General features: G+C 48.8%; 1 protein-coding gene across 1 annotated transcript in view; it reads left to right on the top strand.

The window, feature by feature from the left end:
- The first annotated feature begins 1,027 nt into the window (after positions 1-1,027).
- LOC125945650 (uncharacterized) overlaps positions 1,028-16,214 on the top strand; it is a 58,438-nt gene continuing 43,251 nt past the window's right edge. Inside the window, exons 1-2 of the mRNA XM_049667858.1 lie at positions 1,028-1,148; positions 10,676-10,702. Coding sequence (XP_049523815.1) covers positions 1,060-1,148; positions 10,676-10,702 — 116 coding nt within the window. The 5' untranslated portion in view covers positions 1,028-1,059. The remainder of the gene's footprint in view (positions 1,149-10,675; positions 10,703-16,214) is intronic.

Genomic DNA, 16,214 nt, shown 5'->3' with positions numbered 1-16,214 from the left:
CAATACTGTTGCATGATTTCGATAAGCGCCTTGTCTCCAATTGAATCGCAGGCTGTTAAAAATCCACGACAACTCTGTTTACTCTTCCAGCTGCCGCTTCATGGCCAGTAGTAGAATCTGTGTTGGTACGTTGAAGTACCTTCTCATTCTCTACGACTGTCTTGTATTGCTTTTTGGTGATGGTAATTTACGCTTGCGGAAAGAAGCTCCCTTGTCTAACCGAATTGGATCTTGTGACCATTCTTCCTATGTCGTTCTCTCAGAACTTCAAATCAATGTCATAGGGTCTTATAATTTCTCTGTTTTTATCTCAAAGGCTTAAAGGAGCTTCTACCAACAGTACTTCTCAATTAAGACAGCACCTGTAGTGTAGGAATCCCGGGGCGTTATAGCCTAAAACTACTCCAATCAGTTTTAATTTTATTTTCCTGACGTCACATTTACGTAACCACCGGAACAAACATTACGCGGTAGCCCACCGCGCTGTTAGAAGAGCGCAATCAAACGCTCTACTCGTTTATAGGAGGTCGCTTTTGTTTGCTGTCAAAGCGAATGGCACTGCCTACGTCGGGTGGGTTTTCTTATCTAATTGAATGACAAGAGGCGAGGAGCACGGTGAAGAAGACAGTGTTTTGGTGAGGCTGAGCCAGCGTAGTGAAAATGGATAACCGTCTGAGGAGAGTAGTGCCAGCGCCTGCGATTGGTCCGCTTCCTTTTGCTTAGCTTGCGGTGGCTGATAGAAAATCACCGCAGTGTGCAACGAAAGCTTAAACATGCTGCTAAAACGGATCATCAGGGAAGAAGAGTGGGCAGAGCAATGCCTTATACATGCAAAAAAATCTCGATAACGTTACACTGCCATGCAAGAAAAAAAAATGCTGTACGCAAATAAATACATGCTCCCTGGCAGCTCCAAGTCGCCAATACCAGAGCGAACCTATTTTTTTTTACTTATAGTGGACGCCGGATTGCAGCATAGGAATAGAAACACTTTGGAATTGCTTTTTCTTATAGCGCCCTAGGAAATGCACAAAGATTTTGCCATGGCATCAATCGGCCATGCGCCAAATCTTCTATTCCTCGTTTCATGGGTTGGCTTGTCGATTGTGTGACTCCCATGTGATTCGTCTGGTCGCATGTCCAATTTCGTAAGTACTTTTCCCTGGGTACATATCTTCCTTTTCACTCCTGTGCTGGAGGCTGAGTTTCCTGGTGCCAAATTATCGGCGGTAAGTCACCAGTTCCCGCCACTTTTATGTTGCCCAGCACCACGTTATATACCGGATGTGGCACACACGCGAAGAAAACATTTCATCACAGTAGAATGAAGACGTGAATTCAGTAATGAAACAATAACGTGGACACAGCCATCAGTACAGGTCTCAAGAACATCAAAACTGCAGAGCTCTTTTTTTCCCTAGAATTCAAAAATTGTTCATTGGTTGCAAAAATGGAAATAACACGGTGTATAGTGCTAACGACAAAGACAACGACCCCCAGCATACGAGCGAAGTGCTAGAGAAGAAGCTTGAACGTAGCCCTTGTTCTAATTATTCCCATTATATCTCCGCTCTTGTCTACGGTGAGCCGCGACAATATTGTTGCAATACAACAGACGCTATGAGACCTTGGCAAGAGACGGGCGCAAGGGAAGATGAAGACGGGCATCGGGGCTAGGCCCGAGCTGGATTCGCTCTTTGTTTCTGGCTGCACTGCTCTTTTAAATACACCGTAATTAGTCTCGTTTGTGTCCGTATCTCCACATGTAACTTTTTGGCGGAGTTTTGCAATCGCCGTCCTCACGACGGAGCCAGTGTTGCCAGGTCCGACGAGGCGGCGTAGCTAAAAGCTATAGAAGTTGTAGCCCAAATGTAACCAAACAGAAAAAAAGTGCAAAATATTTCGTAGCCAAATATAGCCATTTTTATTTGCAATTTTATTTGTGTGTAGATTTTCACATTCGACTACGGCAATCTTTTTTTGCACAACCCGTCGTAACAAAATGTCCGTGCCGCCGTGACGGTCGGCCCTTTACATCACCAACAGCGACATCATGCTTGCACAGGACACTTTTAGGTTGGCCCCGGAAGCTCTTAAGTTCCAGCGAATCGCTGCAGAGGGCGAAATCAGTGCTTTTATTTTATTACAGATAGTACTAAGTTAATATTTTTAGTTATTTACAGTAATATGAACTACGAACTCTGCTTTTTAGCTGTCGTGAACACAAAATAATGTTCAGCGTCATCGATCTCTCACGTTATCTCTGGCTACGGCGTAGAAGTTCAGCTGTCCAGCGATCAGCGACGGCGACGTGCTGTCTGCTTCTTTTTTGATGAGCTAAAACAAGTCTTTCGTGCTATGATACCTCGAGTTATTTGTCGCATCGTTCTATCTTGTTTTATTGTTATTTTTGTTTCTGTTTTTCAATTAGCTTGGGCCGGATTAGCTGGGACACACACTACCTATATAGTGTCAATTTACATCAACCTGGCCGTCATCTTAAGTCTCTAGCACGCCAAGAACGTGCGTTACGAAAAGGGACAGGTAACAGATGCCACTCACTGTCTGAATCGGTGTAACCGGAGCTTTAAGAGATTACTTGCGCAAACCGGCACACTAGTGTAAGAAGCGCGCAGTCGCTTTCGGCGACGAGCACGCCCCGAACGAACTCGCTCGAAATGGCAAAAGCCGCGATGGTGCACAAAGGGCAATGTTAAACAACAAATTCATAGCAGTGGTGTGCTGTGAAAATCGGTTACTGTCAAAAAGTAAACCATGTTGATGGCTAATAAAGTTTTCGAATAGGGGCTCCTAAAGTTTGGGGCCCCAAAGAGCTTTGCGGGTGTTAGCGTTGGGGCATGCAGGTGTGAACAGTTTTTATATAGACGTTTTGTGTTTCCGATAGCGTGTTGCGTTTGCAGCGTCACTACGGTGTCAAAGAAAAGCTGTTATAAGTATTAAAATAAAATATGCCATTTTATGATAAGAAAAGTAATTTAGAAATTCGTGTTTTAGCCTTTAATTACAGTTTAGAACTTATTCGATTAGCAGCATGCAACTTGCTGCGCTTAGTTTTAAGGAACCAACTTTACGCACCTTCCCCCAGCCAAGTCAATCCGTGATACGCGTACGAGCCATGCTACGAGCCATGAAATCGACAATTGAATTCGGAATCAGTGGCGTATAATGAATCCGTCTTCATAACACATGTTAGTTGGGAGAAAGCGATAACAACAATCACTTCTAGCGTACGAACTTCACGCATTACCACGAATCGAGCCCAGTTAGTTGTGTGCTAGGTTACAGCCCTCGCTTCGATGGGCGCCGCCACGTTTGTTGACGAAAGCTTTTGGGGCAGCTTTTGAGGCTCCTACTAAATCGATGAAATAGCGTGCCCGACGCTAAACCCAAACACAGTTTCCGTCTTGCGCATGCGAAGTGGCTTCGATGCTATTTCTTTGGGGCCCCAATACGTCTGAGGCCCCTATTCTAAAACATCTAATCATTGCTGGGGTTTGACGTGCCAAAACCACGATATGATTGGGAGGCATGACGCAGTGGGGGACTCCGGAATAATTTTGGCCACCTCCGGTTATTTGACGTACACCTAAGTACACGGGGGTTCCTGCATTTCGCCTTGATCGAAATGCGGCCGCCGTGGCCGGGTGTCAAACCCGCGTCCTCGAGCCAGCAGCACGACACCTCACAAGCAAATACGGTGGGTGAAGTCCATGTGACGTGGTGTACTGATAGGTCTTCGTGGCAAACATGTTTCGATATTAGCAGAATGAGTATCTGCATCCGTGACGTTACGGGCAAACCATCTAGAAGTAAAAGCACCAGAACCCACCTTTGGCTCGGGGTCTTGCTCTCATTCTTTTTTACACGTTCTGGCATACTTGGTCCACTTCCCCATGTTTGGTTTCTACTCTCTGAGGAGGATCGGATCTTACGTCCAACCTATCGAAATGAATCTCTAATCTAAGCAAGAAAAATTCATCTAGCAGGAGAAGGAAAATGGCAGTAAAGCTTCGCGCGAAATACATGGAGGATCCTGGTCGAAAGCTGTGCCCGGTGCGATACTTCACCCAGAATTAAGACATGGTCATGAACACAGTGGGGCGTGTCATTAACCCGTGCTTCCCTTCTTTCATGTTGGCACCATGATCGCCCGAGGGCCCCTACCCTATGTTATTGCTCTCCCTTCCTGAGCATAACCATGTTAGTACAGTGTACTGTGAAAAACCCACTACTCCCAGGTTCATCCCGATGCCCGGGGATCGGGAGCCTAACGTTCAAGCAGGGTGTAAGTTTAAGTGCATCAAAGCTCAAAGCCACCGGCTCAGATAACGGCGCAGAGTGGAAAGGAAAGGCGGGGGATCATTTCGCCCACGCACACACGCACTGCCACGCGGCCGGCTCAGCCAGATAAAACACAGCCTTCGAGATTTTCCTACCTGATCAGAGCCACCTGTGGAGCGTGGATTAGGGCGCCACTTATAGCCCAAACACAGCCAAGTCGCATATTTTCAGTAGCCCAAATATAGCCACATAGCCAACTCGTCCAAGTCGTCGATGCCAAAAAAATTTCCCGTAGCCCAATTTGGCTATATATAGCCAAACCTGGCAACACTGGACGGAGCCCCGCAGCGGTCACTACATCACACTGGTCACCATATCTCCCGTGCATAAGACCCCACGTGAGTCGGCCACGACTCGTGAGTCTGCTCCGGTCGCCATGCTCTCTGAGGCTGGCAACCCTGGTGTGTTTTCCTGTCTGGAGGGCACTGACGACAAAGACTGGATCAAGCTTTATGAATATGTCAACACTAACAACAGGTGCGATCCAACTATCATGCTTGCTAACGTCGTTTTATAGATCAGCGGCGCCGAACAAGTGTTACCAAACCTACGCAGACAAAATAACAAGCTTGAACATTTCAAAAGAAAAGCTTTGCGAACTGCTGGGCGACCTATTCGAGTTCAGGGTCGCCGCAAGAAGGGCCCTTGCGTCATCGTGTATGGGGACTCACGGAGTCCTACACCTCATACTTACAAGATGTCCTGGCTATTTGCCGCAAAGCTGACGACAACATGTCTGAAACGGACAAAGTAGCGCACGTAATAAAAGGCATCACAGACGACGCCTTCAACTTGATGGTTTTCTGCAGCATCTCTACTGTTTATGCCATCATTAAAAAATGTCGCCACTACGAACAAGCTAAGAGCCGACGTATCATGCACAGCATCCGGCGCCTGTCCAATACCTTTGCGACGTCGACTTGTGAGGACCATCCCACTCAGCCAACTTCAGGTGACAACATGACTCAAATCGTTCGCCGCGAGCTTGAGGCCACCTATTGACCACCTTTTCCTTGGATGCCTTAACATTTCATATAGCCACGATTGCGATGATTGAGGCCGTTGACTGACCGAAATTTGAAAGCGTAGGTCTGAACTACGTGTGCTCATTGACGCACGTAACCAGCGTGCCGCCCTCTTCTCGTGGCCCACCTCATTCCCGGCAAATCTTTCCCCTCCACATTCCGCAGCTGGCCTCAATGGCGCACCTCTGTCGACAGCCTGATCTGCTTGCACTGCTGTCGGGTCGGCCACATCCTTTGTTGCGGTTGGTGGCCAGTTAGTCACAGACCAACGCTTATTTCCGTCACTGTGAACCTATAGCTTTCAATGTCCCTCGCCAGGATTGTTCTGCCGCTGACGCCCTTCCTCTGAACCTACAGTTCGGTCTATCGGTCTATCGCCGTCACTCCGACATCGCTATTTTCCTTCACCCCAGCTTCATGATATCGTGTCGCCGTCCATTCCCACGCAGACACGCCCGAAAAACTTGGAACTGCAGTTTGGGAGGTTAAACTGCGATGTCAGCCTGACGTTCTCTGCTCACGTTACCTACGAACCAGGGGCCATATTCACAAAGCTTTTCTGCTTTGCTATTGACGAGCCACCTTCACTAATGAAATGTATGGCATCTGGATTGGCTAAAATTCTTTCTTACGAAAAATTCTGACGAAGCAGTTTTTTTGTGAATTCGGGCCCAGAACTTTCTTGAAGATGACGCCGAAGACACTGCTGTCGCTTCACTGATCGACATAAGTGGCCACGTCTCCTGTATAAGCGCATCTTTGGAATGATCAATAAAAAATCCAGCTGTCGATTCATTAGTTGGTCAAACAGAAATGCGTTATCGTTCACCCTTGGCAAGCCTTAATTGACCAAGAAGATGCCTGAAGAACAGAACGAGGCTAGTTAACGATGTCTAACGCATGTCACTAAGCCCACTTCGCTTTATCATTCCCTGCTAACCGTTGTTGGCAGTTCTTCTCTGATTATGCAGCACCTTTTGGACGCTTCGCTTCAGCTGCTCCAGCCAAACTAGCCTTACGGGCTTCCTCTGATTCGGCCTCTCGCACCCGTCGCATTGCCCCAGCCTTCTTTTGGCGGTGTTCCCCAGTAGGACGTTACATACCACTAGTTTACGGCACTTCATCCATTTTAAAGGGTACTGAAAGACACGCCGTTGCGGAAGGCATGACTAAACCTGTCAAACGCCACAGGCAATCTGTCAAGGCCGCCGCGGCACACCACAGTGTGGTTCCCTCCTCTCTGTTGTTCTGCGAGCTGTGAGCCCCGAAGTACAACACGCGGTACCTGTATGTTGTCCTCGCTCCTTTGGTGTGATTACACACCAACCTCTCTTCTTAGCACGCCTTCCCTCACCGTATCTCCCTTCAATCCAAAAGTAGCAACGGCCGCCTCTGGCAGTGCCGTTAGCAACGCCTGGCTACATTCGGGTGGATGGCAATTTTCCTCTTTCATGACGCTTCCTCTACCTTGCCGGATTCCACAGAACTGATTTGCCATGTTCTGTGTCCTTGTACTTCAAATTGTCAATTAATTCGCCCTCGCGCTGGTAGAGCGACCAACAGGAAAGGCATTCATCCCTGGTTCAAATCCCGGACCAGGAGGAATGTTCCCTCAACTGCGTAGCGTTCTTTCTGAGAAACCTGGATGGGTTTCCTTTGTAGCTTCGTGTAGCATTCGATTGGATGACATTTTTTTTTCTTTCGAGATACTTCGTCCACGTTGCGTGATTCTGCGCAATTAATTTGGCCGTATAATCACTATGCCAGAAAGTTAATGAAATAGTTTTGTAATTATGCGTTTGATGACACCAGTTTGTGAAAAAAATGTGTCGGTGAAAACGCATAAGTCACTTTTGCAAGTAGACTTTGCATAGATAGCATAGCGTTTTTCTTGAAGTTACCGTTAGTGTAATTCTCAAAACCATTTACAGACAAAACACTCTTCGCTGAATACCAGGCTCGCTCTTTTACCGCTTTTGCCACTTTGGGTGTATCGGAGCAGTTTTTGTGTGGCCGTTAGTGATGGCCATATTATTTCGACTTGGTTGTAGCTTCCTCTTTTATTAAATTTGTTCGTCTCCCTCATACAGTTGCTTCAAAATACACCAAGTATGTATTTGGTAAAAATTTCAAGTGAAGTAGGAATGAATGATCGATGCGTCTGCCTCAAATCTGCATTTGATGCGAACCTAACGAATGGAGCGGTGCGCACACTGCAGTGTTACTATTACGCGCCTTCACAGTGAGTATAATATTTCATTCTTTCTAAAAGTGCGCTCCCGTATAAACTGCTGCATACATCGAAGTAGCAGTTTGTCAAGCGACGTCGCAATGTGGCCGTGTTAGTTGATTTGTAAAAGTTATACAATATTTCAGTGTACGTGGCTCTTGGCCTCTTGATTCGCAAGATCCATTGCGCATATTTTAAGCAACGCTTTATAGGCTCGCAAGTTTCGGTGGTGGTGGTGTCACGCTGAAAAGTGGGCCGATCCTGGTGATAGTGCAGAAAGGGTCCAAGATCAACGGCTCATACTTCTGTGGGCTCGGGGACCAGTACCGCGCCCTTGAATGACCTTTGTCACAATTTGGACCTAAATAGACAAAATCACCAGCCCTTCTCTTGTCCAGAAAATGGGGGTAAGCGAAGCTTGTCTTCCGATTCTAGCGGGACGGTTTCCGAAATCCAGGCCAAACGTCAGCAAATCGCCGCGGACACCGAGTTGCGAAAGCGTGATGTTGAGGCCAAACGTCAACGAAGAGCCGCCAACCCTCAGTTTAGGGCAAATGAAGAAGAATGCTTGCGACAGTGTCGTCTTGCCACAACCTTCGCTTACCCCCTTTTCTCAACAGGGGATGGGCTCTACATTTTTTCCCTCTTGACCGCTTTTGACCTGCTAGCAATTCTTAAAGCGTGGATATAGCCTCTCGCTACGCCGGTGCAGAGCAAATGCTGTAGAGTCCACTGTCACGTGGCGCCGCGTGCATGTTTCCGTTTTATTATTGCGATAGCAATTATATGGACACTTCAACCGGATTTCTGCCGTCGGCGTCGCCGTCGCCGTCGCCGTGAGGTTCCGTATAGATAAAATCTTCGCCGCGCGCCGTATGCCCCAGCGGAAGCGTGCGGGGACGCGCGCTATCACGGAGAGCGAACGCACTCAATCTCCCACGCGCAAGCAAGGAAGCGGAAAGCCAGCGCCGGAGGGAGCAGGGGGGGGGGGGGCACTTCTCTGCCAACAACCGCGCTCGTCGCTCGTCCGCACAGTCTCTTATCTCTCCCACGCGCAAGCAAGGAAGCGGGAAGCCAGCGCCGGAGGGAGCGGGGGGGGGGGGGGGGGGGGGCGCACTTCTACGCTGCCAACAACCGCGCTCGTCGTTCGTTCGACCGCACCGTCTCTTATCTCCACACGCGGCTCTGACCTTTATGCGCCGTGCATTCGCCGCTCAGTTTCCGTTGAAGCAATAGACCGCACGTACCTTCGCCCGCTGCGCGGCGTATGCGCTCGCTGCCAGCGTTTTGACAGTCGTTGGCTGCAGTCATTCAGTGTGATCTATTCATGTTTGTTTGTGCGCGCTCACACCACGCTTGTGCATTCAGTTTGTAATAGTCGGGCCACATTTTCCAACGCACGCTACACATGCAATGCTGCCCAGATCGGCAGTGCAGCACTACAGGTGTGTCCCTTCGCACGCGCTGCCCACGGTAAGCGCTTCTCATCAACACCACCGTTTCACACGCGCCTTCTCGTGGTCATCGAGTCTCTCTTCATGTCGGTCTACTTACGCCACAGCACACCGGCTTACTTAATCAGCTCATGTTTACTACAATTCATATTGCTACGAAGGCCGCTCACCTTACTTCGTATGACATTGCTGTGTTGCTATCGCATTCATTGCTTCGCCCTTAGGGCGAAACTGTGACATTTTTTACGCAGGCACGTGTAAGATACGCCATGTTTTCCTGAACGGCGTGCGCGTGCATAAGTTGCGAGATACCAAAATCGCAACTTCTCCCTTTACTCAAGGCTTCCCTTTTACAAGATCACCTGAATGCTCCCTCACTCACCCTGCCGCCTTGCACAGCCTTGCTCCCCACCTTCCCGTTCCTTTGCTTCTTAATTGAATTTTTTCGCCTTTCACCCCGTGGCGGCTCCTCTATTGGTTCCCGATGCTTTCCAGTGCCGTTTGAGAAGTTATTCGCCTGAGCAGACCGCTGTTGGCGGCTTTCAGACCCTATGAAAAAATGCCGGCAGATGCCACGCCCTGTCGCAATCGATGTTATGCGAAGCAGTATGCGGAGAGCCTACCAAGTTAACGAAACGACCACGAGAGCACCAAGACGTAGGCGGCTCTTTCATGACCTACATGACACGCATGTCATGACATTCATGTCATGAGTCCTCAGGAGTCCCTTTAACTACACCTAAGAGGCCTTAGGGCGAAAGCCTTAGTCATACTCCTGAATATGACTTCTGCCACCAGCCTTTAGTGTTTCCTTCACTTAGTACCCACGTCCGAACTCATTTCAGTGTTTTTGAGCGTTAATGAGTTTTCGCTTAGTCATTGTAATTTTTGCTCAGTCATGCTCATGAATATGACTTCTACCACCATCCTTTAGTGTTTCATTCACTTAGTACCTACGTCAGAACCCATTTCAGTGGCTTTTCAGTGTTAATAATTTTTCGCTGACTCATTGTCATTTATGCTGAGTCATACTCATGACTATGATTTCTACCAGCATCCTTTAGTGTTTCCTTCAGTTAGTACCGACGTTCGAACCCATTTCAGTGGTTTTTGAGTGTTAATATTTTTTCCTGGGTCATTGTCATGACCTACATGACACGCATGTTATGTCTTTTATATTATGATCTATTATTTACGTTCGCCACACACTCCTGTCATACTATGCCAATTTTGGTACCTAACAAGTTCACGAAACGACCATGAGAGCACCAAGACGAGGGCGGCTGTTTCATGACCTACATGACACGCATCTCATGGCATTCATGTCATGACATATCATTTATGTTCATCATATACTCTTGTCATAGTATGTCAGTTTTGGTACATATCAAGTTAACGAAACGACCATGAAAGCACGAAGACGTAGGCGGCTAGATAGATAGATACTGTCGAAGTAGCAAATGTTCGCCAAGAAATTCTCTGCATTAAAAAAAATACGCACTTCAAACTCAATATGTAATATTATTCGCTGATTCCCTACAGACATTATTACATGTTCCTTTACGACACCAGCAATTGAATTATGTCTCATATTTCATTTTCAGAGCTGTTCATGGATCACAAGCACGTGTGTAAGTAAACTTATATAGTTTAATTTTGTGCAAGTTTTCTGCATCTCCTTGTATTACTAAAATATCACCGTATTTATGGAAGTACAAACTCAATAAATAAATAAAAATATTGTGGTGTTTACGTGTCAAAACCACGATCATGAGGCACGCCGTATGGTCGTCGAGGACTCCGGCATAATTTGGACCATCAGGGGTTCTTTATCGCGCACCTAAATTGACGGACGCGGGTGTTTTCGCATTTCTCCCCGATTGAAATGCGGGCGCCGTACAAATTGATCAGTAACAATATTTTTGCACAATATCGTTTCATTTTGCACGTGTACCTACTGGTTTTCATGACAGCGCTCACATAGACGCCACTGCAATATTTTTTTCATTATTTCGGCATGCTCCGACCCAAAATTTGGGGACTTTACTGAGATTCTAACTGATAAAAGAGATACCAGTTCAAGTTATATTGTTTTTGTTCTTTGATCTTGCTAGCAATAAGAGAACGCCATTTAAGGAGTAGAAATACAGGACATAACAACTGACAATGATTTCATGTGCTTCATTTTATAGCTAACAGATGGTTGCAACGATGAAGTTTCACATATCACGCAGTTTACATAAATGAACGCATCGCAAAAGAATCAGTGCAAGAACTACTCAACCTAAAACAATACGTAACCTTATGTTATAAGTGAACGTGAAGTAGTCTAGAAATTGCGAAGCATGTGTAACTCCCTAATTACTCTTGAAAAAAGTATATTATTTTATTGCTAATATTTTTTTCTTATATGATTGAGTATTTGGTGTGTAAGAAAGTACATTTTTTTAACTTTATAAAATATTTCTTAACGTCGTATGAAAAAAATGCCAGGCCTGCACGGCACACGCAGCAAAGTCAGAGCGTAAGCTAGACGAGCGTTTCTACAGTACTACCTAGTAATTTGAGTGAATGCGTCAGAAACGCGCTTGGAACGCCGTCGCGCGTGCAAGCCGAAGCGTTCCATCGCCGATGGCTAGCGCCGTTCGGCCCAGCCAAGCAGCCGACAATGCAACTACGGCTGTCACTTTCGCTCTCCTTGCAACGCGCCCAATTTAGCGCAATCAACGTGATCCGGAGCGTCCGTCGGTATGTTAGCGTCATGTAGTTAAGGCGGCAGCAAAATTTACTGTGTCTTAAAGGCTGCGTTTGCCGGCGCCTTAACTAGGTGGAGCCACCATACCGGCGGAGGCTTGGGACCGCGTTGTTCGCGTTAAGCGTTTGAATTAGAGCACTGCACGGACCGATTTTTTCAGCCCGAGTCCGGCCCGGGCCCGTTTTTAAGTTGGGTGGCCCGCCCGAGCCCGACCAAAGCTTTTATGGCGAGACCCGGGCCCGGCCCGGGCCCGGAAATAATCTACGTTATCCGCCCGGCCCGGCCCACCACCCCTTTACCTTAGGACCGAGCCCGGCCCGAGCCTAACTCGAAACCGGCCCGAAACCGAAAAATAATGTTTTTCAGAGTTTAGACGCCCGAGAATAACTCGCTGCACGTCACATGCACACCACCATAAAGCCCGAGCGCGGCCCGGGCCCAGGCCCGGGTCAAAAAGCACACGCCGTGCCCGAGCCCGGCCCGAGCCCGTGAAAAAACTGGTCTACCCGGCCCGGCCCGGCCCGTGGGCTGGGCCGAGCCTGGGATTTCGGGTAAGCCCGACACCGTGCAGGGGTGCTATGCAGGATGCGCCGAGTTTCTCGTTCACCCGAGTTTTACCCGAGTTTGCTCGATGGCAGTCAGTGAACGAAGATAGCAAGGAACGTGCAATAACAGCAGACAAAAAGAAATGTCGAGATAAAGCCGCGTATGACAACATGAGCGCACCCTGCGCGGCACAGTGCTGCCGGGCTTCAAGCACAGAGGACTGCGCAACAAAACGCGCCAGCGCCGCGTATTGTTAGCAACGTATTATCGCAATTTAGCAATACTGTCACTATCCCGCTGTCTATCTGCACACTTGCCGTGAGCCGCTTCCCACGCCTTTCTCGGGCGCGTCAAGGGCGTGCCTCCTTTTTCGGGCATTATCTTTCTATCCTCCGTCGAATGCGAACAGGGCACATGCGGTGCATTCTTGCACCTATACTTTCCCTCAATCGAATACTTTGAAATACAACAAATAAAATAACCAACATTTTACTTCTTAAAGTATCGGTTTTTTTGCTTGGAATGCTGTAAATTTGTGATGACAAACGGACATATAATGAATTATTAAATTTTGTACTTTTTTGCCGCGAGTGGCGACAGTGAGGCGAAAGCTTACAAGCGGATACATTCTAGAGGGTCACACGCACGAGGGAGTTCATGCGGTGAGCAGTCGCCAGGGGCGCTGCAGTGCTATGTTCGATAAAGTCAGTCATGGGTGTGTTCCAATTCTGGCCAGCATCGGAGACTGTCTACGTAGACAGCTAAGGAGACAGCCGAGACAGCTTCGAGGCCATGTAATGAAACGCGTTTCGAGCCGTCTGGATGACGTATGGAAGACGCGTCTGCGACGAGACGCCACCTCGCGGCGACAAGAAAAAGTTGAGAAAAGCACGCATTATTTCTGTATTTTAAATCCTTGCGCCTGCGAACCTATAAAAACACGATGTGACTTACATTAAGAGCGTAGGAAAGCACGTCTACGTTTTCTTGTGCGCAGACAACCTTCCTATCGGCTTTCCAAGCATCCTGTTTAGCCGCCATCTTGTTTGGACAGGAAAGTAGCCTGCATCGTTTCTGACTTCGATGCTGTCTTCGCAAAGCTGTCTACGTTGACGCTTTCGTGAGAATTGGAACCAGACTTAAGATGGCCGCTGTCCACTTAGCCATCTACTTTGCCGTCTTAGGCGAGTATTGGAACACAGCCCATGACAACGATCTGCCCATTCCCTGTCTAATAGGGGAATGGCAACGCAGCGCTGCGGCATGGCTGTTCATCGCAGGTGCTTCACTGCGGCGGCTATTAAGGTCGCCGCTTTACCAACTGAAACGACACTTTAGCCATAGAGACGGGAGCAACGGCTGTCGCTGCAAAATGGCTGTGCGGTATTCTGGGTCCGTAGTGACGCAGCACAATGAAAATGCACCAGTTTATCTGCGTGCGCGAAGTCTCCGCGATGCATTGCGAACACGAGCGTGCTGCCCAGCGACACAGTTCGTCGTTTGTCACCGCTTGCCCATTGAAGGTGCCTCAGTGCGCATGTGCGCAGAATTTGAGTGTGTTGTTCACTCCAATGTGCTTGCCGATTGCCTCTGCTGCTGAGCTAACAGCGATCGCAGATGGATATCGTAACGACAGCGCAGCAATCGCATTTTGGTGGGTGAGGACTCTTGTGTGCAGTTAGGAAATTAGACTTCGAGCGCAGGAAGGTGTTGCAATTGTTTAGTGTGCCGTGCTTGTGATGACAAAATGCCATTGCACTGGGTGTGTTTGCGCTGACCGCTGACCGTGTTTGCTGCACTATATCATTGACAGAGCAGCCATCTCAAATGACAGCTGCGATACGTGGTCGTTGGAAAACACTACGCACTGCTCAAGATTGTCGTACACCTCGGCGCATCGACGCCTTGCAAGCAGCTACAGTGACGTGCGGATAATTATTTGCTGTGCGCTACGTAGCCACAACGCAGGCAATGAACCGTGTTGTGGGGTCATCACAGCCCAAGAAAACATATGCATAAGGCAGCGAAAGTCGACGCTTTTTTTTATAGTGGTGCTGAGTACATCACCGATGACAGTGCGTTGTGCGTGTTTTATTTCGCCGGTAAAGATTGTTAATGCCTCTCAGTTCCGCACCACGTCGCTGTTGTCGAAAAATAAGTTGGGCGTGGCCCAACCGTGGTGGGCGCGCACAAGAGTTACATGCCTCGCTCGGGGCGTGACCTATGGTTTTGATTGACACGCGAACTCGGGCCAAACTCGTACATCGCGAAACCCCCCTCGAGTTAAACTCGGGAGCATGGTGGCGGCAGCAGCAGCCTGTGTCATCGCATCCAGCGGCGGCAAGCGTCAATATGACCATCTGGACCCGTTCAGCTACATGACCGACGTAGAGTTTCAGCGTCGTTTTTGCCTTTCCAAAACGTCAGTGCGCTGGCTGTGTGACGAGTTAGGTGAACGCCCTTGTCTGCGGAGACTGCGTGGCGGGCATATCATGCTTTCCGAACACAGACTGATGTGACTAGGCTGCAGAGGAAAAGTTCGTGCGATCGCTTCGGCTCTCTCCTGTTTCAAGCGCTACTCGTCCACCGCACCCTAGCCCCAGGCCAGGTCCGGCGTCGTCATCGGAGTACTGGGGCACCTACGAGCACCTGGGGTTCAACCCGGGCCAACCAACGCAGGTTGGTTGGCCCGGAAGACTCAGAATGGACGCCGGGCTGCCTTACGATGCAACAGGTGCCGAAATCAGTTTTCGCAGTTACACGGTAAAGCTGCAATGCACGGTCAGAGAGGCCAAGGACGTTACTTCGCCAACACGGACCGCCTCGGCGATCCGAACGACCACCTATCCAGGCGGCAAATGATTTGGCTCACGTACTGCGTGAGCAAAAGCGTAGACATATGGCTGTTGAAGGAGATGACCGGCGACTTGTTTCCTCTATAGGAGCACACCATCGCCGACAGGACGAACTACCCCCGTTAGGTCGCGAGGGACGAGCTGCTGGCGCGACCTCCACTTGGTACCCCGGGTAGATAGCGCAAATTGATGAGTGCCTTCTTCGCGGTGAGCAAAAGTATACAATCGAGGCCGCCTAATGACGGGCGACAACTTTCCGCCAGCCGCCAAAATTACGGCGGTGTTAAAGTTGGGGGCCCATGGGTCTTCGGCATGTTCTGCGTGACCAGAGGGGTGCTGCGACTTTCAAAGTCGACCAACGAAAGGCGGCGACGCTAGGCGCCATTATTGCAGCCAATGTTCAACCGGGGACCATTATTCGTAGTGACGAATTGGCCGCATACAAATGTATCCCAAATTTAGTGGATGCTAACGGGGCTATGCCTCAATCCGCATTGGTAGACAGTCAACCAAAGCGTGAACTTTGTGGACCCCATCACGGGCGTTCACACGCAAAAAAAAGAAAGTTATTGTCAAAAAGTGAAGCGCTCCTTCGTCAACGATGGTTACAGGGTAACTGCACCGATGCTGGAGTCCCACCTGGGATGCATGTGGTGGCAGTCAACATCCACGTGCGCTGCAAAGACCCTTTCGTGCGTTTGTTGGAAGCCACGGATCGCTCGGGCTAGCCACTACAAAGACTCTTTCCTGCGGTTGTTAGAAGCCATCGCTCGACGCTTGCCAGTATGGAGGTGTATCGCAAAGTAAAAGAAAATAAAGCGTAGTTTTCTGACCCTTGTATGTGTGCTTTCCGGCATTCGTGTGTGCTTACACGGTATGCGCGCGGCAAACCACTTATGCGCTAGCCGACGCTCACTTCGTCTTGTAGCTGGATGCGCGCGCTACTCGCAGCTTTTCTTTAGAGGGAGCAACGAGCGATCTATTAAA

This window comes from Dermacentor silvarum, chromosome 5 (assembly GCF_013339745.2).
Source record: "Dermacentor silvarum isolate Dsil-2018 chromosome 5, BIME_Dsil_1.4, whole genome shotgun sequence".
NCBI lineage: Eukaryota > Metazoa > Arthropoda > Arachnida > Ixodida > Ixodidae > Dermacentor > Dermacentor silvarum.
This window is presented reverse-complemented; position numbering and strand designations above follow the sequence as displayed.